We start from the raw sequence: 23,483 nt of genomic DNA, 5'->3' as shown, positions 1-23,483 counted from the left end.
ATATTTTATGAAAGTTCTTATTATGATAATAATAATATATTATGGCTATTGTTGCGTCCTAAAATATTCGCCGCGGTAGAGAGATATAAAGTTTAACATATTAGTTTTGTATGATATTCAAACACAGACATATAAATGAGTAGGGATGCAATGTTTATAAGAGACACCATATTTTTTACATGGAAACCCCTAAAAAGGGAGAAAAACCACGGGCCCCTGCCCAGTTTGAATAATTCAATAGTGTTTGCAGTTTATTACAAATGAGACCCTTCCTTGGGGGAAAAGTCTTGGCTTGATGTAGCAAATATATTATCAGATTGAGTGCATTACAGAATGGGAGTTGAAAGAATCAGTGTTGACATATTTGTTTGGTCGGTAAGACCATATATAGATGGCGAGCAATGTAGGTCGGAAGGATCGTAGTCGAGCGATGAAGGATAGGGAGATCGTAGTCTGGAGTTGGTGACCAAAGAGACCGTAGTCAGTGGGCTACTAAGGATGGAAATACTGTAGTTGGGCGGATGTTGGAATGACCGTAGTTGGGCAACGGTGCTCGGAGAGAACGTAGTTAGGCAAAGGTGGTCGGAGAGACCGCGGTCGATCGATGGTGGTTGTAGAGACTGTAGTTGGGTATTTGGAAGGAGATCCAACGTTAATAGCATCTAGGAAGAGTTCCAGTAATATTAAGAGAATAAACGGAGGTCCAACGGCGGTCAATTGTCGGGAAGAGATTCAACATCAGCTAACGAATGGGCATAAGTCCAATGACAATCATTGATCGAAAAGAGATCCAATAGCGCTTGACGAATGGGCGAAAGTCCATCAATAGTCATAAAGAGATCCGCGACGGTCGATGGTAGGGAGTAAGTCTGAGGACGGATAGTGGTCGGAAAAAGATCTAGCGGTGGCAGAATAATGGGCGAAAATCCAACGACGGTCAAGAAAATATATGATGGTGGTCGACCATTGGGAGGAAGTCTAGTGATGGTCGGTGGTAGATAAAAGATCTGGCGGTCATCGGCGGCAAAAAAACTCTCCAAGTTTCTCCTTCTTCTATTCCTTTATTCCACCTTTTTTCTCCTCCCCTTCATGTGAAGAATGATGAGTTATTTATTTATTTTATTTTATTTTTGTAGTGGAATGACTAGTAAATATAGAGATGATCAATGACATATTGGGAGTGTTCTATCAAACTACTCATATTGATCCCCTTGATCATGGAAAGTTTATCGAGCATTTATATATTGTAGAGCTGTCAAAATTGAGGGATCTCGGGCTCGTTGTATTTGTCTCATCAAGCTGCTTGATCTAACTGTAAGCATGACATGTTTATATATCATTTGATAGTCCAGTTAATGCTCTGAAGCTTCCGAATATAAGTCAAACCTTTGATTTGGGCTCATATTGGATCAAATTTGACGTTGTTCGGTTCATCTCCTTGAGAAGTTCAATTTGACTATAAACTTGTTGAAATTGGTGATAAGATGGTCCCCATTTCCATTTTTGAAGCCTCAATCTCATATTTACATCGAGATTTGTGCCCGATCAAGGTGAATATTTGATGGCATGTCAACTATCATATTATATGTATAGATTTATGATAGGTCGTCAGGAAATTCAACCAATCAAGCACTAATCCCGATAGAAATTTTTAATTAAAAATTTTCATGATCAAATTGATGATCACTAAAACTTCAATTTTAACAAATTTATAGTTGATATGGGTTTTTGAACCATACAAATCCAATGATACCATATGTATCTTGATCTGAATACAACGAAGCCCAAATTAAACACATGAAGGACAATTGAAAACTTTGAGACAATAGTTAACTGACTAAACAATCTCCAAAATGTGTGTACTTTTAGTTTCAATGACTGTTTATGTAAAGGAAATTCAAAGAGCTTAAAAACATTCAATTATAAAGTTACTAAGGCACTTAAACACTAAAATAATTTTTAATCATCAAAATAATTGATATAGACCATCTAATTAAATGTTTTTTATTCTAAAAATTTACTAAAATGTCACTATATAAAGTTAGAAATAAACATATTTTTTTACAAATGAAGGAGAGCTCAGGAGATCATCTTTAACATTAAAATATATTTTAGTTATGACAAACTATAAAGTTTCACCCTACATTTGACTATGATGATCATCGTCAAAACGGTCATTGTTCTTTATCCATCATTGTATGACTATCATCACTTTATCATCATCATATGATTGCCATATCTCGATTGCCCGCTAGCACCCTACTATGATCTCCTTGTCATTGTCTTCTAACTACTTCCATGAGACAATAGTCGTCTAACAACCATATCAAGCTAACTTTGTCATTAATAATGCTGGTGTAGGAAGTCTACTATAAAGTCAATGCATTCCTTCATTATAGTCAATGCTTATTGACTTTGTCACTCACATTACCAGTAGCAATGATGTGCGCCATCACTTATATGACATATGGACTCTTTCGCATAAACATCAATGCCCCTCAACATTATCAATCACTAATATTATCAATGTTGGCATGCACTATCACTTATAAAGTTAATGCATATTGTAGACACATGCTCATGTTAATTGAGTTTGCCACATATATCATAGATGCGTGACAACACCTACATGACCTATGCATATCATTAATACATACATTGATGTCCCCCACCTCTATTGTGTATTGTCATCAAATATATCAGTCACAAATTCATTCTTAGCAGTTCATATCTACTGCATTCCATTAATGCTTTCCTCAATTATGGAGAACGATATTATTTATATATATGATATATACCAATAGACCCGTAAATAAAACTCACATACAATACATATATAAGACTCAAAATCAAAACTCATAATTGATAGTTAAAACGTCCAACCACCAGACTAAAGTCAGCTTTGTACTTGATGATGTTGTTACTATTTATTATACACTATCACTTATAAAGTTAATATTGTAGACACATGCCCACGTTAATTGAGTTTGCCACATATATCATAGATGCGTGACAACACCTACATGACCTATGCATATCATTAATACATACATTGATGTCCCCCACCTATATGTATATGTATGTTTATATCATCACCAATAACGTATATGCACATAGTAGACAATAACTTCAATTCATAATATCAATCCAAAATATTGGTACTTGACTTCTTCGTTTCTAACTTGCTCTCCTAAAAAAAAAACCAATCATAAATTGACTCATAAAGATAACTCCAATGCCTTGAGGCTCCTCTAACTTCCACCATAAATTTCATTCTTAGCAGTTCATATCTACTGCATTCCATTAATGCTTTCCTCAATTATGGAGAAGGACATTATTTTTATATATGATATATACCAGTAGACCCATTTCAACTAAACTAAGATCGACACGTGACTTATTTTTTCTTTACAAGTTTTTCACATAAAGTATCCCTTGCACTCTTCTTTTATGTATTTATGTAGTGGAACTCTATACAAAGATCAGACACCCTCTTACTTCATATAATATATTTTTTTATTTAACAAAATAACTTGAATTATTAAGTCCAATTTTAGAGTTTAAAGGCTTTCATTTAAGTATATCTAAATCCAATATATTGAATATAATTTTAATAATAATAGATATAGTCGGAAGATTATGACTTTGTAGTACATATTTTAGATATTTCATATATATTATACAAAGTAATGGTAAAATAGATGGGGATATTATTAGTAGAATTCCAATTGGATGGTTGAGGTGGAAAATGCATGAGATCCATAGTGTGATTGAAAAGTATCCTTCAAACTTAAGAGAAAATTGTATAAGATGGTTGCAAGACATGTACTACTTTATGACATAAAATATTGATCATTAAAAGAGAAGCATAAACTTAAGTTAAGTGTTACAAAGATGATTATGCTCAATTAGTGATAATTTGACTTTTATGAGAATATAATGGAGAAAATAATTAATATAGTAGATCTAAGTTGACGATGTTATTTTTTTTTGTGGGTCATTTAAGTCAATTAAGTAAAACTCACATAAAATACATATATAAGACTCAAAATCAAAACTCATAATTGATAGTTAAAACTTCCAACAAATAGACTAAAGTCAGCTTTGTATTTGATGATGTTGTTACTATCATATTATATAATTTTTTTTTCATATTATTTTAATTTATTAATTGAGAGCTTTAATTATTATCTATTATGTATTTGTTTAATTGACTTAAATGTGGTAAAAAATAATCGTCCCAACTTTCGCTGTTCCCCTTCACTTCAACGACGAAACCTCCACGTGTCGGTTAAACGTTCGTGCACCCCCTGCTCCCCGTAATAGACATGACCCCACATGAAAATATCACCGAAGATGAACGGTATGATCACCTCCTCCATTTGACCCGGAAGCGTATTTGCCGTCAGATGATGAAGTTGGTGTCCTTTTCTTGGGCCCACAGCATTTGTGCCCGGTTGCTGCACTGCCGACGATCTCCGCCACACTCTTGCGATCGAGGATTTGGGATTTCGTCTGAGACCGTCACTGAGATGTCCACTGAGATGAGGGAGGAGGCCACTCACTCGCAGGTTTGAAGCATCCAGCCTCGAGCGGCTTGAGGTATAATAGCCTCCGCTGAGCTCCTCCCTTTCGATCGCATCCCTTTTCGTAGCTCAGATTATTTTTATGTTTCCGTCTATGTATTTCGTCTATATTTCTTTGACAGAGGAGTAGGGGCGCTGTATTTTCCGGTAAGTCTTGGTTAGATCGGTAGCCTTTTGGTTGATTGACTAGAGCTGTTTATATTTGTTGACGAATCCGTCGATTGAGGGGCATGATTTTGGTCATTGTGAGCCCCGTGAGGTTTAAGGTGTTCCTTCGCTGCAGTGGTTAATAGTTCGAGTGGCGTGGAGTGGGGTAACCGAGCAGTGGGTTTATCCTATATGGATTTTTTTGGTGCATGTGGGCGAGAGTGCTGCATGGGCGGCTTAGAGTGTTGAAAACGTGGATTATAGGTATGCATTTGTTTTTCTTGTTGTTCTGTTGGAGCATTTTTACAGTATTATATTGGAGGCTGTTGCATGAGTTGTTTTGTTGGCCGATACTTTACCTGGGGTTGTTAGAATTGTGGCAAGTTGCGCGTATTGGAAGGCTGGAATGTGAAATTTCTTTGTTGGGTCGGAAATATAATTTTGCCTCGAAGGTTAGGGCTTATGATTGCAAACTGGAGTAAGTAGGTGTCTTTTTTTGAAATGTATCTATTTTCCATTCGCATCATCATTTTCTTTTGCCCCCATTGTTCTTTTTTGCCCGTATTATAGAAGCGATTGTGCTGCTGATAATTGGCATTAAGCAGAAACACCGCTGTCGATGTTTATGATGTAGTTGTCATTCTCAAAAATGTAGGCTTGTGTTTCATGATCTTTGTAGTGCTTCATTTGGTGTATTTGATTCTGATGATTTTGAGGTGATACTGGTTTACTTTTCATACTTGATATGTTGAACTTATTTTATCCATATTGTTGCTTTCCAATGTTTCTTGCAACTATGGTGTTCTTGTTATGACTTTTTTCTCATTTAGTTTGTAAGGTATACCAGTTGTTTGATGTTCTACCTGTTCTTGTTTACTTAATGATTCTACATCTATTGTTTAAAACCGCGCAATTTGAGGTGCCCGAAGGGCTCGCCTCAGTGCAATTTTGTGAAAAACGCCTCGAGGCATACACCTCGAGCTTATTTGTGAGGCGTGCACCTCAGTTTGTTTGAGGCGCGCCTAGCCTCATTGGCATGAGAAAGCAGCTTCCTCTCGATTGCCATGATGAGAAGTTTTTGAATCCAAGAGATGAGGGCAAGATGAGCTCATATGGTGGGGATGGCAAGGGTGATCACCAACCCTTGATGTTCTTTTTGTGCAATGTTTGACACAAGTTGCGTGAACGAGCAACACAGGTGAAACTCGTAGCATGAGTAATGGCTATAATGGAAGGGCATGAGAATTAATTGGGGTTGTTTTGGATGCTTAACTTGATGAGAAAGGTGGAGAGCTCAGTGTTGGTGAGACTGATGTTTTGATGGAGGTACCCTTGGTCTCGATTGAGTATGACATAAATGAAGGAAGCAAATGCAGTGGCTGATAGGCCACAACAAGTTGGTAAACAAAATTTTGTCATAAGTATGCATTGGAAGGCATGTTCAGAAGGATTTGCAATGGGCTTGACTAATACTACACCAAGAGACATCATAGATGTTTTGGGCGAGGAGATTTGTTGTTATAATGCAAACCTACATGCAATTTTGTTGAATGTAAACATGCACCTACATTAGATACTATTCATGAACATGAAGTTATACTTGAGTAAGATTTGTAATATGACTTTCTAATTCAGTTTGAACTTGATATCAATTCTTAATCTAAGCCCTGTTTAAGAACTAAACTTGGAATTGAAATTGAATCATATTTAAACTTGGGTTGCTATTTAAATATAAATTTAATTCTAAATGTGAACCTGAACTTTTCATAGAATCTCTTGAATGTGAACCCGAGCTTTTAAAAGATATTCTATCTATTCCTGAATTTGGAGTGAGCAAATCATGCCAGTTAAATCAACTAAGCAAATTGATAAAGGGTATTTTGAATGAATGTGAACTTTTGCCTACTAATGATGAGAAATAATTGAACAACTTTATCAAACTCCTGATAAAAATTCTAGTGAAGTTATTTATACTAATCAAATTGAAATTATTTTTTAAAATGATTTTTTATTCCTAAACTCATAAAGAGAATCTTATGGAGAAAGTTTGGTTATGTCAACATTTCTAAGAAGTTGCAAATAGTGATGCCCCTAATGTAAATAAGATATTCAACTTTTTCATTCATCTGGACAGCTTTAAAGGAGCAACAATAATTTTAATAATATTTCAGCTACTTGGAATAACCTTCTTAAAGAGGTTAATTTATGTAGACATACCATATTTATGTGGATTGTATATTTTTAATTTTCTTATCTCATCATTTAGGAATGGATTATAAATCATTATTAGTATATTCTTAGTATCTTGCAGGATGCTTCTTGACATTTTAGTATATTTATTAGTTATTTCATATTATTTCTGTGTTTTGCATGAAAAAAATTCATTGAAAATTAATTGCTAATTATGGTAATTATATGTCTATTGTTGATGTGAACAAGAGAGACGTAAAATTCAAACCAAGAGATGAAGTAATTGTACTTCTATATTTAGAAATACTTTCTATGATGACCTTTAAGAAGTTAACTGTGAGAAAGATGTGAGAAAGATAGAACTATGTAAAATCATATAACACATTTGGACCATTACCTCTAAAATTGAAATATTTGAAAGTTTTGTCATTACTTTATACATAAATGCATTTATTTTGATTTTATTTTGTGATTGTACTAACAATATCATGGATTATTTACTTTTTTATCAAGGTGGTAAAAATTAGACTAGAGATAGAACTTGAAAAGTGAAAGGTTCAAGGTTCAATGGTTTGATCAGGGTATTAAATGCATACATTTTTATTTTGATATTTTGATTAATTTATGTCGTCGTTATGACTATTTTTAAAATAATATGTTTAAGTATGTCGTCGTTATGACTATTTTTAAAATAATATGTTTAAGATTTATTTAATACAAAAATAATTATAAATTTAAGAACTTAAAAAATATTATAATTATTTTTTATTTGAATATTTTGTACAGTTTTTTTTTCAAAAAATGCTTATGGAAGCAATCCACCATGCACACATTGTAGAAATTTTAACTAGTTATTTAGTCCCACATCACATGGGAGGTTTGCATTGTGTTGTTTATATAACTTTTCTTGTATTCATGGGTTAAGAGTTCGCAGGTGGTGGAACTATGTGAGTATGATTTGTTAGTTCTTGATATATGATCATTTACAATTTTTGGATATTATTAAATAAATGTGTTATATTTAAATTAATTTATTATTTAATAAAACTTTAAATTAAATTATTTAAATAAATTATGAATTGAACTGATTGCTTTTTAAAAACCTGGACCGTTTCAATAGTTGGCATGTTGAACCGACAGTTCAAACCGGTTCTCACTGGTTTGATGCTTTACCGGTTTTTCATGAGGACCAAACCGGCCATAAGGACGATTCACAGTTGAGCTGGTAGAACCGGCCAGTCCGGTCGGGTTTTCGAAACTATGCTTTTTATCGCCACCTTACTAGAGGTATTTGATCAATTGTCCTTAAAGCCATCTTTTATACAAAGATTGCGTCCACTATTGATGATGGATTTTAGAGATTCATAGTGCCTTTAGATTTTACTTATTTCAATTCTGGATTGCCTTGCAGGAAGCACAACATATTTACTTAGATTTACATGACAAATACCAAATAGTTAATTCTTTGGAGCCAAAAATTTTCAAGCATAGCATAATGATGTAAATCTGAAAGTTCTTATTCATTAGAAATACAAATTGTGTGCTTTTTTTGGTTTTGTTTCGTAAATTTTTATTTTTTAAGTTATTTTGATATAATACCCTGACCAAAACATTTTTGGTTCGCCTGTATTGAATAAACAAACTAAAAATCTTGGGTCATCTCTATCAAATTCAAATATGCAAACCCATTTGCAGGCTCAAATTAATTTTTAGGCCATGACAAACACTTATAAGTCCTGCCAAAACACCTTGATTTATTTGTGGGCCTTCTCTTAGGTTGTAGTCCCCATCTTTTGCTAAAATCAGAACTCGCCTTTTTTGTGCGAACCAATTACTCACTAGAATGGGCAAAACAAAGAAAGTCTTCCTTCCTTTGAATCAGTTACATTCCAACATGGAGCCTAGGAAAACTCATGCTTTGTAACTTGAGGCATCTCATAAATATGTCAAAATACCCTCTACTACATGGATGTTAGCCTCAATAATAACTTTTGAGAGCTGCCTCAACTCAAATGTTCGATATGAATTGCATTCTTAAGGAGTGCCCAGGCGCTCCAAATTATATCCATTCTTATGCTCCAAGATGCTTTCTTCTTTGAAATGAATTTGGGATTTTGTCTTGAATCATTGAATCAATGGCACATTATGCCTCTGAGCCAGCCTTAGAAAGTTTTCATAGTGAGAGTTTGAAATTGCCTAACATTATAGAAATTTATTTTTTGCCAAACATTATAGAGTTTTCTTTCTTGAAAGCAAAATTAGGTCTTCTACTCCTTTCATGATAATTCATTCCGATAATTAGAAACATTATAAAATCATTACTATTATTGAAGCTAAAGGATTTTACACATTCATTGATCACACTTGAAAGACATTAGTATATCTTATCAAATAAAGGTCTAATATTAATCATATTCTTCTAATTTTTATTGTTATGATGGAAAATGAATTTAGTGTGAGTATTAAAATAATCTAGATTGGTAATTCATGAGTTTATTTTAATCCGAATTTATATTTTTTTTACTTGAAAATGAACATATTCAGCAATCCTATTAACCTTACAACCCACAACACAATAGGATGGAAGAAAGAAAAAAGTGGCACTTTGTAGAAGTCAATATTTACTCCTCTTTCAAAATCAAGTTCACAAAGAATATTTGGGAGAAGTTGTCCTAACCTCAACATATCTAATTAATAAAACAGCCTTAAGAGTGATTGATTTTGGAAGTCTCTTGAAATATTTTATTGAATTTTTTCCTCAAATAATTTTTTCTCAAAACTTCGTCAATTTTTTTGTAGTTGTGTTATATATTTAAATATACAAACAACATCTGGATAAGCTTGATCGTCTTTTTAATGTATTCATATGTTAGAAAAGACAGTGTTATTATCTACAACAACAATAAAAACAACATCAAACTTTTATCCAACTATGTGGGGTCGATTACATGAATCCTTTTCCATTGCATCCTATTAAGAGTCAAATTCTCATTTAGATTAATAAAAAAAGTCATTTTTAATACTTTCTAACCAAGTTTTTTTAGGTCTAGCTAACTTTTTTAACGTAGGCTAGATCTAATACATCTACTCTCCTAACTAGGTCATTGGAAGGCCGACATTTTATATGATCAAACCATATAAGACGACTCTTTCTAATCTTATTTAGCTACTGGAGCTACTCCAACCTTTTCACGTATATACTCTTTTCGCATTATGTCTCTAAGAGTAAATCCGCTCATCCATCCGAGCATCCTCATCTCTGCAACACAACTTAATTTTTTGCTTCTATTTTAATGGACAACATTTTGCATCATAAAGCATTACAAGCCTGACCACCATCTTATAGAACTTTCCCGTAAGTTTGAGAGGTATTTTTCTATCACACAACATCCCATTACATTCCTCCACTTTAACCATCCAACTTGAATTCTACTAATAATATTACCATCTATTACACCACCATTTTGAATAATAAACCCAAAATATCTAAAATGTGTACTCTTTTTAATGATTTGATCACCCAAAGGCACAATTCCCTCACTAAATCTATTACTTCCAAATTACACTACACATATTTGGTTTTTTGATTTACTCAAACGAAAACCTTTAAACTCTAAGGTTTAGCTTCATAACTCAAATTTTCCTTCAATTCCCTCACTAGTCTTATCAATAAGAAGAATATTATCAATAAAAAGCAGACACCACGGTACATTCTCTTACAAATGTCTGGTAAGTTATTTTATAAAAAATGACTAAATTTTTAGAAATTAAAACTAAAATTATTATTATTATTATTGTTATTTTATTGATGAAACGTTTAATAAAATTTTTTAGGAAAAATGATAATTGCTTGAAAATTATATTTAATTAAAAAAATTCAAAAATATTATTACATTTAACACCATTAACTCCAACATTGTATGTTAAGATAAAAAATGTCCCTTTAAACGAGTTGAGAGATCAAAATGGTTCCTCAAAAGAGTTGAGGATTATTTTGGTCTCTTACAAAGAGTTGAGGGACCATTTTGGTCCTTTTCTCTTTTTTTAATTTCTATTTCAACTTTGGCGCTTTTGCTGTCTGGTGTGTTCTCATGCGTAACTTATTTAAACTTTATATTAATTATAAGGTGCTATTTGATGGGTTTTGTTTCATTGACTTGGATTTTATCCATTCCATCTTTCTAAAGTGCTTCGTTCTACTATCTGTTACGTTAACAATCCAATGCGATGATATTGTTTTTCTGCTTAGTTTGTTTTGTCCATTATTTTGCTGTTCAGGGTAGCTGAGAAGATAATGGTGAACATGAGTTCTTATGGATATTCTTGACGTATTTGTAAATAACTGTAGGCAAGCTTACTGGGTATATAGTATTTAGCTTTTTTGTTAATGGAAATGGAAGGAAAAAATGCGAAGGTGCTGCATAATTCTGGACTTAACAATTTTGAGAGGAAGAGACTGCCCTCTTCCCCACATTTTACTTGTGTTGGCAGTAGGTTGGCTGTTCAATCTGGAGTTGCCCAGCTGCCTTTATCATGTCGCAATATGGTTAAAGCTTGTAATTGTGATGCTCAGAAGTTCCTACATCCCAACAATCTTACTGTCAGAAATTATCGTAACTTCATGAAGAGTGGCTTGCCCCAGCGGTTGTTGTTTTACCATGACGGTGAATGGAAGGATTTCACTGCTGAGATCACTCACCTGTTGCGTGAAGATTTCCAAGCAAAGAAGGCTATAATTGAGATTACACATATAAACCAACAGATTTTGTTGGATTTTGTCCATATGCTTCATATAGATACAAAAACAGGTCTTAGCAAGCCTATTGCTTGGATTGATGAGCATGGCAAATGTTTCTTTCCAGAAATTTATCAGGAATCTTGTGTTGCACGTGGATTCTTCGAGGGGAGAAATGTTTATGTTTCTAGTATGCTAGATGGATCAGGAGAAATGGATCACGGTGTGGTCTTTTCAAGTGCTTCTGAAAGTTCAAATATAGGACGCCCTCATGACGATGAAAAGGTCAAGGATGTTGATCCTGTTAGTGTAATAGGAGAGAATGAACCGTGCTCTTTGTATTCAGCAAATGTATCATATTCAGGGTCCGTGCAGGCGAAAAAAACTGGAGCAGATTATATTTCAGATATCTTGGGTTCCATCCAGAGTCTTTTTCTGTGTGGAATCTACCCACATGTTAAGGCCAATGATGTAGTTAGCATCTCAAGGACACCTACTGATAATACATTTGGAGAAGTTTGTTTGCAAACTTTCCAGAAGCAGGTTGAGATCGTAAAGAGTCTTCGCGGTGGTAGTGCTAATGTACGGTATGCATGGTTGCCTGCCAGCAAGTCTGCTGTGGAAGACATCTTGTTGCGAGGGGCAAGGAGATTTGAAAAGCCAGTTCGTGGTACTACATATGGACTGGGCATTCATCTTGCTCCAGTAAACTGCTCCAATGTCTGGTGAGGTTTTTTTTCTATTGGTCATAATAGGAATTGTTCATTGTGGGTTGTCAAAACCTTCAATCCATGCCCAGGGAGTGAAAATATGCTATATGTACTTTGTTTTTATGCATGTAAGCTTATAATATCTTCATTCAGTGCTAGCTATTCAGATGTTGACGAAAATGGATTGTCTTATATGATGCTATGCCGCATCATTATGGGCAATGTGGAAGTTGTTCATCCTGGGTCCACACAATTTCAGCCCAGTAGTGAGAATTTTGATAGTGGCGTGGATGATCTTACAGCACCAAAGCATTATGTCGTATGGGATAAGAATATGCATACTCACATCTACCTAGAATATGTTGTGACTTTCAAGTTACCTTCTGAAGCTAGAGGTAGTTCTTATTTGGTCATTTGACATTTCTATTTTAGTATTTGTAAGGTTTTGGCAAGTTGGCTATGGAACTGTTGACGCTTATCTTGGATTCAGAGTTTATTTTTGGAAAAGAAAGGACAATTAATTCCACAATTACTGATGGTACTTCTCCTGTTCCACCGATTAAGGTGCTCCTTTTAACTTTCTTTTTTATTTTTTTTTCAGGAAATAGTTTTTTTTAAAATATACAATGATTACTTAGATTACCTATACTATAACTGATTTTTTGTAAATGTTTTTTTTTTAAATATTACAATTGATTTTCTTATTTAGTTTTTGTTATTCACGAAATGTGATCCAATTCAAAATTTAAAGTTCTTTGGTTTGTAATTTGAATTGGTTGCTTGGGTTTATAGTTGGTATATTATATGTTTAGTAGTTTTAAAGTTTAGGTTTGGTCATTTCGCTGGTCCATGTGTTGGTAATTTATTTGTTTTGGTTTCATCTATTTTTGACGTTTTAATTTAATATGTCAAGCTAGAATTTAGTTTTTGATAAAATTAAAGAATGATGGCCTATGATGTTCTTGTTTAAACATTCAGGTAGGGAATGATAACCCGACACTTAGATCAGCCAACAATGTACATGGTATATCTGATTCTTTTGGTAGAGATCCAAAACCAACATCGCCATGGATGCCCTTTTCTATGTTGTTCGCTGCAATTTCAACCAAAGTTTCTTCTCAAGATATGGATCTTGTTAATAAACATTATGAAGAATTCAAGGTTCTTTTTAAGACATCTATCTTTTTTGTTTATGCTTGTACCTTTCGAAAGTTAAGCTCATTTGATTATCTTCCTATTTTTCATTTTATCAGAAGAGACAAATATCTAGGCTCGATCTGGTTAAGAGGTTGAGGCACATCATTGGTGATAAACTTTTGATATCTACTATAATGAGGCTTCAGCGCAAGGTGAGATGTTTCTGTTTTATCTCACTCCTCCCTTTTAATGCTGTGACTTCGTTTGAGCATGATTTCTTGCTCACTTTTCCCTTGCATACACGCACATAAGGGATCCAATTTGCATTTGAAGGCCTTCAGTTTTGCAGATCAACTGGCATTACTATTTATTAGTATATTACGTATTTCATGTAGTAGTAATTTCTACATATTTTCTATTAAAAGTATAAAATGTTGTCCTGAAAGTTAATTTCTTTGAAGGCACAACCCTGACACATAAAACTTCGGCCTTCTGATGACCCGGTTAGGAGAGTAGATGCATTAAATTTGGCCCATGTTAAAAAAAGATAAAATTAGATCTAAAAAGACTTGGTTGGAAAATAATAGAAATGATATTTTTTATTAGATCGAAATGAGAATTTGACTCTTAACATGATAATGGGTAAAAATGATTCATGCAGCCGACTCCACGTAGTGGGATAATGCTTGATGATGATGTTGTTGAAGGCACAATGCTTTGTGTCACACCCCAAAATCTAATTCGGAAGAATTATTTATTTTATCTTTTATAATAATAATAACTAGAGCTATCTATATAAATATATATATATGTGTGTGTGTGTGTGAATAAGACCTGTAAAATAATAAATCCGTATGGTATGGAAGCTAGTAAAATAGTGTTGCACAAAAGAGTTAAATCTATAAACCGGTGCGGATGTTGAAATAATAAAGTATAAACAATGGAAGCTAGTAAAATAGTAGATGTTGAAATAATAAAGTATAAATGATTTGTGTGTGTGTGTGAGTGTGTGTGTGAATAAGACCTGTAAAATAATAAATCCGTATGGTATGGAAGCTAGTAAAATAGTGTTGCACAAAAGAGTAAAATCTATAACCGGTGCGGATGTTGAAATAATAAAGTATAAACAATGTAAGCTAGTAAAATAGTAGATGTTGAAATAATAAAGTATAAACAATCATTTTTAAATTATACGTCATGATAGTGCTATCCGATCAATAAAGAAATCATGTAGGTCGGTAAAATTGAAGTATCTATGAAGACTGTCGGAATATATAATAGTACAGTACTATCAAATCCGTATACACATGTTGTTTAACTATTGTATATCAGTATGAAATTAGTAATTTAGTATTCAATATCACATGCTCAATAATAGAAATCACGTGCTAATGACAGTGAAACAATAAACAATGAATTAATGATAATAACAATAATAAGTAGAACAACATAATGGAAGCAGTGCAGTAACATGCATTCTAGTAATCACACTAAACAAATAAGGAGTTTTGACTTACGTGGTGTTTTTTCAATAGTTAGTAAGTCAATAATCATTGTCTCAATAAACAGAGTTGTCACTTTTTTGTGTGTGTGTGTGTGTGTGTGTGTGTGTGTGTGTGTGTGTGTGTGTGTGTGTGTGTGTGTGTGTGTGTGTGTGTGTGTGTGTGTGTGTGTGTGTGTGTGTGTGTGTGTGTGTGTGTGTGTGTGTGTGTGTGTGTGTGTGTGTGTGTGTGTGTGTGTGTGTGTGTGTGTGTGTGTGTGTGTGTGTGTGTGTGTGTGTGTGTGTGTGTGTGTGTGTGTGTGTGTGTGTGTGTGTGTGTGTGTATTAAATCTCCAAAAATTATATACAATATCCAAGAATCATAAAATAATAGGACACAATAGCGAAAAAGGATTCATGTATAAATGATTTAAATGAGAATTTGACTTTTAACATGACACAATGGCGAAAAAGGATTCATGTTGCCGACCCCACGTAGTGGGACAAAGGCTTGATGATGTTGTTGTTGTATCCAAGAATCATAAAAATGTAACACCCCTTTTACTTATGAGTACAAAAGAATATATAAAGAAAAAAAGAAACAAACTACAATAAAACCTGAGGATTCCTGTAACTAATCAGTCTCACACTTTCGATCATCTTCCTTGACCTGAAATTATTTAAACTAGATATATAAGCTAAAAGGCTCAATTGGTCAATAAATCTTATAACTGAACTCAAAGCACGGTAAAAAAACAATATGTATGTCGTCAGTTAATTTATAATAGTAGCAATCAATATGATCACGAATCCGTACATAAAGAGTAAAACACATGCAGTAATTGTAAGACCTGTAAAATAATAAATCCGTATGGTATGGAGGCTAGTAAAATAGTGTTGCACAAAAGAGTAAAATCTATAAACCGGTGCGGATGTTGAAATAATAAAGTATAAACAATCATTTTTAAATTATACGTCATGATAGTGCTATCCGATCAATAAAGAAATCATGTAGGTCGGTAAAATTGAAGTATCTATGAAGACTGTAAGAATATATAATAATGCAATACTATCAAATCTGTATACACATGTTGTTTAACTATTGTATATCAGTATGAAATTAGTAATTTAGTATTCAATATCACATGCTCAGTAATAGAAATCACGTGCTAGTGACAGTGAAACAATAAACAATGAATTAATGATAATAACAATAATAAGTAGAACAACATAATTGAAGCAGTGCAGTAACATGCATTCTAGTAATCACACTAAACGAATAAGGAGTTTTGACTTACATGGTGTTTTTTCAATAGTTAGTAAGTCAATAATCATTGTCTCAATAAACAGAGTTGTCACTTTTTACCTATCGGTACAGTAATTAACTACTTATAACTCTCAATGTGTGAATTATATGAATTAATAGAGGATAACACCAAATAACAATATTTAATGAGAAGCTGGATGATCCATTGTGCTGTACAGGACCTACAGGTTATACAGTCTCCAACCAACGTTAGTAAATAACCAATATTTATTTATCTTCACATATATTATTACAAAAATAATAACAATTAGCTATTATACAATCACATGTCCATATTCATCCACTATGCATGTATTAATAATTTTATATTAAAATACTAAAATTACTATTATGTGCAAATCATACAAAATATAATATTTTCCATTGTACTTGGTGAAATTATACAATCAACCTGTCAAAATGTCCATAATAATTAGTATTACGACTTACAAAAAAATATACGGTGGAAGTTCACTAAATCCGTAGAAAATGTAATAAAATCAATTTGGAACAAATTGAACGGTTGAAATTAAAATCTTTAAAAACTGGAATAGGATAAAAGTCGCCTACCGCAATTTGAGAAATTTTTACAAAAATGGCTAAATGAATCGGTGACCAGAATACGGATTTTCCCTTGCTCTCTCTTTTTTTCCTCTCCCTTTTTCTTGTTCCTACTTCCTTCCACTACAAAGCCGGTGCTAGTGGAGCGAGAGAGGCGAGTAGTGAGAAAAAAAAATCGTAGCATCGCAGCGTCACCACCTAACGCTGCAGTGCTGCATGTTGAATATAGAATTATTGTAGAATAGAACCTTCAATGTTGCGGCGGCAACTTCTGACCCCGCTGCACTCACAGGCGCAGTGCCGCAGCATTTACAAGCTCAATGCCGCAATGCTCCAGTTCAAAAAGAAATTTAGTTTTTTTTTCTTTCTTTCTTTCAGAATTTTTCTGGTTCTTACACTGAGAGTTTGATTTTTTATAAACAAGTTTATTTTGGTGTTAAGACATTGTTGAAGTTACTGGCTAAGCTACTTATGTTTTTAGTTGATTGGTGAACATATCTATACTCGTTTTTCCTAGAAATTTATTTTATTTTTGTTTTTAGCCTATTTTTTGTTATTGAGCTGGCTTTCAGATATCTGGGGTTAACTGCTGCAATTCATCTTGAGATTTGGTACTAATCATAGCTTTTGATAATGTGGTCATCAATAGGGCATGACACGTGTTCAACGGTATTTAGTACAAATTTAGCTAACAAAAAATTTTAGTATAAATCTAGTTGATGAAAAAAATATTTTTCTTCTTATGTAAATATATTTTTACAACATCGTACTCATAATGTTGTAATTTTTTGGAATCACATATAATAAATCATAATTTTTATGATATGCATGATATAAGTTGAGTATGATCATATACGCTAATACATATTCACTATGTGTTTAGAGGTATGCAATAAATGTGAGACGTCTTTAGGAAAACCCCAGGAGGCATCCAAGGAGTGTTAGAAATTATTAAAAAAAAACAAATATCATACACATCAAATGACATCTTTGATATGCCATCATAGAGTGTCGTAGCGTCCAATGCAGTGTATAGCATGACATGATGGATGTTTTGATGCTTCATAAGGCAGGATGTCTTGGTAAGAATGAGAAAAGAAAAAAAGAAAAGTTCTTTTGCTTGGCCTTTAATCTTAAAAGATTTTACTTCATTTGTCTAAAATTTGTCTAAGTCAAAAATTAAGAATCTACTTGTGTAGACCAAGTTTACAATATGGAACCGATCTATCTAACCAAACTTGAGAGAAAGAGTAGACAAATACATTATTACATGTGTGGACCCATTTGTCATTTATGCTTGTGGAATGTGTTTGTACCTTCTTTTTTGGTAGGCTTCATAGTTGTTGGTTGTCCCGCTATGTTTATACCCATGCTTGACATCTAATTTTGGATCCAATATGCTGATGTCTAACACTCCCATCATCATGGAAAATAACCTTGTTTTCAAGGTTGAGAGAAGGCAAAGACAAAAAGAATGTGAGAAATTTAAAGTGACTATCATGAATAGTTTGATGAATATTTTTTTTAGAATGTATCCTAACTTGTTGAGAGGCAAAATGAAAATGAAGTTTGGAAAAAAAATCTATCTATTTCATTTAAAAATTAATATACTATTGGCATAGGAAATATATCTTGAATGTTGAGTATTTCAAGGATTCTAGAATGAATGCAAAAATGTCAGGTACCATCCAATTTATGAACAAGCAATATTGAATAGAAAAAGGGCTTGAAATATGAAGAGCATTCATATGAAAATGTAGAGAATGACCAGGACAGATGTTAACTGGTTGAGATAAGGATGAAAGATGAATACGATGACCAATGGTCGAAGCAGGTGGCAGTTGTGGAGAAGGGATTTGGTCGGAGGAACTAAGGATGCCGGTGGAAGAGTAAGTATCTTGTTGGAGTAGAGTATGTGGACGGTCAATACACAAACTATCAAGTATTTTGTCTATTAAATCCTTGAAAGCATGGATTTGTTGAAGGGATGAGCCAATAGAAGCAAATTGAACATCGGCTTGTTGTAATGATTTTTGAATTTCGGAAAATTGACATTCTTGATGAGATTGCATGGATCTTAATGTGTCATCCAAATCAGAATTCTTCATGGTGATGGGTCTCAAGATGATGGAAATTGGAAATATGCAATTCTTGAGAAGAAAAAAATCGGTACCTGTAACAAGTAAAGAAGAGGATCCAGTAGAAATATGTATTTGGAAATGCAAAATAAGTAAGAGGATCAAAGTAACGGAGAACCTGATGCGGTCTTGAAAAGAAAATTTGCAAGAGGTGGAGGACCGGCTGATTGCAAGAATCCGCAGGCCTTGAAAAAATTGCATATGGAATTGTTGTAATGTTGTTGCATGCGAAAACTGCAGGTCTTGAAAAAAACCTACAGCTGTTTGGCCTTGAAACTGCAGATCTTGGAACGTTAAAACTGTAATTCTTGGGACAAACAATGCCCGAAAAAAGGTGGAATTGTTGAAGATTTTTTTTTGGGTGGAATTTTTTAAGATTGAATGTATAGTAGAACGATGAAAAGGAGATATCAAAACAGCTGCAAGAAGCTATTTCTTGTCTAAATAATGCTGGGAATGTGGCTGGAACTGAGGTTTGCTGTTTCTTGAAAACAGCAATTGCAATAAGGTGGGTGTTGTGCTAAAACATCAGCTGGAATAGGTGGACTGCTGTTGTTCTTGAAGGTCTTGGGTGTAAAAGAAGTGGTTGAAGACAGCAGCTGTAAGAAGTCTTGGTAGAACCAAAGACCCCCTTTGGTGTCCCCACCCTTTGTATTGGTCCCTATCCTATTTTACTTGTGCACACTACAAACTCATGAAGGAACTCACCTTATCACTAGAGGAGGTCCTTCCTTTGTTTCTTTTTACCAGTTCGTATTTTTGTAGCTTTGTAAGGATTGTAATTCTTAATGGTTGCTCTTCCTTTTTTTTGTTTTTTTGTTTTGGGAATACATAGATTGATATCATACCAGTTTGTACTTTTCTTGCACTCTTTCCTTATCTTTAATTGATGCAATATGCACTTTCAAGAGTAGAACTGAAGAGCTATGTGCAAGCGAAACCACAGATCGACGGCCACGATTCAGCGCCTCTACTTTTGATTTAGATGTCATGATGTATTTTATTATTATCTTATTTTATTTGCAGTCTTTCCATTTTTACCCCTGTGGGGAGTTACTTTGTTATTGTAGCCCAGAGGGCAATTTCGTATTTTCTCTTTGTATGAGTTTAGACCTATATATAGTGGTCTCATGTATTGTTTTGAGCTTAATGAATATTATGAATGAAATTTTGTTTTAGTTATCTTGTCTTCTTCTTCTTCTTCTTGTGGAGAGCTAGAGAGGAGAATGAGAGCCCAAGGTGAGGGCGAAACGCAATACCCATTAGTAATTGGAAGAGTCCGTGACTCGTGGCCTATCCCCATCATCCGATTCCCTTCCTTTTCCCCAACCCGCCGGCCCTAGTCTCCCTCTTGACCGCCGGCCCTAGTCTCCCTCTTGCAAGGTTATAATAGACAGTGGAAGTTGTATTAATGCCGTATCTTCTGCCATGATTTCGAAGCTTCAATTGAAAACCACACCGCATCCGAACCCCTACAAAGTCGCCTGGATCAACTCGACCACCTTGGAGGTTAAAGATAGGAGTCTCGTTCCTATTGAATTCATTGGATATAAAGAGAAAATCTGGTGCGATGTTTTGACAATGGATGTGGGTCAAATCATCCTTGGCCGCCCTTGGTTGTTCGACAACGATGTACACATTTATGACCGATCGAACACCTGTGTGTTTGAACATGAGGGCAAGAAGATTAAACTCTTACCCACTCAACCTAAGTCTACCAAGGAAGAAGTTAAGCCCAGCTCCCTGAAACCCAACACGGGCTTAAATTTATTATCTGCTAAAGATCTCGGTATGGAACTAGAGGTGGGAGCCCCTCTTTACGCGTTAGTAGCCCGAGAAGTGAGTGTAGATCGAGAAGAACCAATCCCTGAGGAAGTAAGACCACTTTTGGAAACTTTTTCTGATGTCTTCCCTGAAGATTTGCCCTACCAACTGCCACCTCTAAGGAACATTCAACACGCTATTGACTTATTGACTTAGTACCTGGAGCCTCCTTGCCAAACCTACCCCACTACCGAATGAACCCAACTGAACACGAAGAGCTCAAAAAGCAAGTGAACGAGTTGCTACAACGGGGATTCATTAAGGAAAGTCTTAGCCCGTGCGCTGTCCCTGCCCTTCTTACCCCTAAGAAGGATAGTTCGTGGAGAATGTGTGTTGATAGCCATGCTATCAACAAAATCACAGTTAAGTACTGCTTTCCTATCCCTCGTTTAGATGACATGATGACTGGAGCCATGCTCTTTTCGAAAATAGATCTTAAAAGTGGCTACCACCAGATTAGGATACGCCCAGGAGACGAATGGAAGACCGCATTTAAGACCAAAGATGGGTTGTACGAATGGACTGTAATGCCTTTTGGATTGAGTAACGCACCTAGCACTTTTATGAGACTAATGACTCAGATCCTTAGGCCCTTCCTTGGAAAATTTGTTGTAGTATACTTCGATGATATCCTGATCTACAGTCGTTCGGTGGAGCAGCATTTGAATCATCTAAAATAAGTTTGTGAAAATTTGAAGGAGGAACAAATGTATGCCAATCCTAAGAAGTGCACTTTCCTAACAAATCAGGTAACATTTCTTGGATTTATTATTTCTTCCCAAGGCATATCTGCTGACCCCGAAAAAGTGCGAGCAATAAATGAATGGCCTGAACCCAAGAATATTAGAGATGTCAGGAGTTTTCACGGATTGGCTACGTTTTATAGAAGATTTATCAGAAATTTTAGCACCATAGTGGGTCCCATAACTGATTGTTTGAAGAAAGGGGAATTTAACTGGACGACATCGGCCACCAAGGCTTTTGAGGAGATAAAACGAAAAATGGTTGAAGCGTCAGTCATGCGTCTACCCGACTTTTTGAAAGTTTTTGAAGTAACTTGCGACGCATCTGGCATAGGAATAGGAGGAGTATTATCACAAGAAGGACACCCGGTTGCCTACTTCAGTGAGAAATTAAATGACATCAGGCAACGATACTCCACCTACGATAAGGAATTCTACGCCATAATTCAGTCTCTCAGATACTGGAGACATTACCTGCTTCCTCAAGAATTTGTTATCTTTTCAGACCATGAAGCATTACGATATATCAATTCACAGAAGAAACTGAATGCCCGACATGGAAGATGGGTTGAATTCCTGCAAGAATACTCGTATACCATTAGATATAAAGCAGGATCGAAAAATAAGGCTGCTGGTGCCTTAAGCCGTCGAATGATGATTACCAGGGAGATGACTACAGAAGTAATAGGTTTCGAGCGACTTAAGGAAGACTACCCATGACTGTCCTGATTTTGGAGAAACCTACTCTAAGTTAGCGACTGGAGATGAACGTATCGTAGGGGATTTTATGCTGGAAGATGGATACTTATTTAAATCCCAAAAACTCTGTATTCCCAAAACTTCACTTTGAGAGTTTCTTGTCTGGGAATTACATGCTGGAGGTCTAGCGGGTCACTTCGGACAAGCTAAGACCATTGTGGCTGTTGAAAATCGATTTTACTGGCCGAGTCTTAAGAGGGACGTTAGTAGATTAGTAAGGCTGTGTCACACCTGTCAGTTGGCCAAACAACAGAAACAAAACATCGGCCTTTACACACCTCTCCCCGTGCCTAACCAACCTTGGCAAGACGTCAGCATGGACTTTGTTTTAGGGTTACCCAAGACCGTCATGAAACATGACTCAGTCTGTGTAGTTGTAGATAGGTTTTCTAAGATGGCCCATTTTCTCCCGTGCTCCAAAACTTTTGATGCCTCTAGAGTAGCCAAACTGTACTTTGATGAAATTGTGAGACTTCACGGGCTGCCTAAAACCATTGTGTCTGACCGAGATGTAAAATTTACGAGTTATTTTTGGAAGACATTATGGCATAAAATGGGACCAAACTGCAATTCTCTACCGCCTTTCACCCCCAAACCGACGGTCAAACCGAAGTGGTAAATAGGAGCTTAGGAATTCTTTTAAGGACCTTGGTAGGAGAAAACATTCGAGACTGGGACTCTAAGTTGCCTATAGCTGAATTTGCCTACAATAACTCTTTGAACCGAACTACGGGTCTAAGACCTGCTGAAATAGTGTACGGATACCTCCCCAACCAACTCATTGACTTGATTCCCATGAGCACTAGGGTTAGAACATCTGAGTCAGCATCATCATTTGCATCGCATATACAGGAGTTACATAAAGAAATTAAAAAGAAAATTGAACAAAGTAATGCAAATTATAAATTTATGGCTGATCATAAAAGAAGAGCTAAAGAATTCGAAACTGGAGACTTTGTAATGGTACGGATCCGTCCGGAGCGTTTTCCTCCAGGATCCGCAAAGAAGTTGCATGCGAGAAGCGCCGGACCGTTCAAGATAATTTTCAAGGTGAATAATAATGCTTATGTACTAGACCTTCCCGAAGGTTTTAACATTAATCCCACCTTTAACATAGAAGATTTAGTAACCTTCGAGGGACCAGAATTTAACCCATGCAATCCACTT

General features: G+C 34.9%; 1 protein-coding gene across 1 annotated transcript in view; it reads left to right on the top strand.

Annotated features, from left to right (window-relative positions):
• Window positions 1–4,451: 4,451 nt before the first annotated feature.
• Window positions 4,452–23,483, top strand: part of LOC110116328 (inactive poly [ADP-ribose] polymerase RCD1) — a 32,822-nt gene continuing 13,790 nt past the window's right edge. Inside the window, exons 1-6 of the mRNA XM_020849872.2 lie at window positions 4,452–4,602; window positions 11,202–12,383; window positions 12,522–12,763; window positions 12,859–12,932; window positions 13,347–13,529; window positions 13,622–13,717. Coding sequence (XP_020705531.1) covers window positions 11,311–12,383; window positions 12,522–12,763; window positions 12,859–12,932; window positions 13,347–13,529; window positions 13,622–13,717 — 1,668 coding nt within the window. The 5' untranslated portion in view covers window positions 4,452–4,602; window positions 11,202–11,310. The remainder of the gene's footprint in view (window positions 4,603–11,201; window positions 12,384–12,521; window positions 12,764–12,858; window positions 12,933–13,346; window positions 13,530–13,621; window positions 13,718–23,483) is intronic.

This window comes from Dendrobium catenatum, unplaced genomic scaffold (genome assembly GCF_001605985.2).
Source record: "Dendrobium catenatum unplaced genomic scaffold, ASM160598v2 fragScaff_scaffold_601, whole genome shotgun sequence".
Classification (NCBI taxonomy): Eukaryota; Viridiplantae; Streptophyta; class Magnoliopsida; order Asparagales; family Orchidaceae; genus Dendrobium; species Dendrobium catenatum.
The sequence above is the reverse complement of the archived record's forward strand: the minus strand, read 5'-3'. Positions and strand labels throughout refer to the sequence as shown.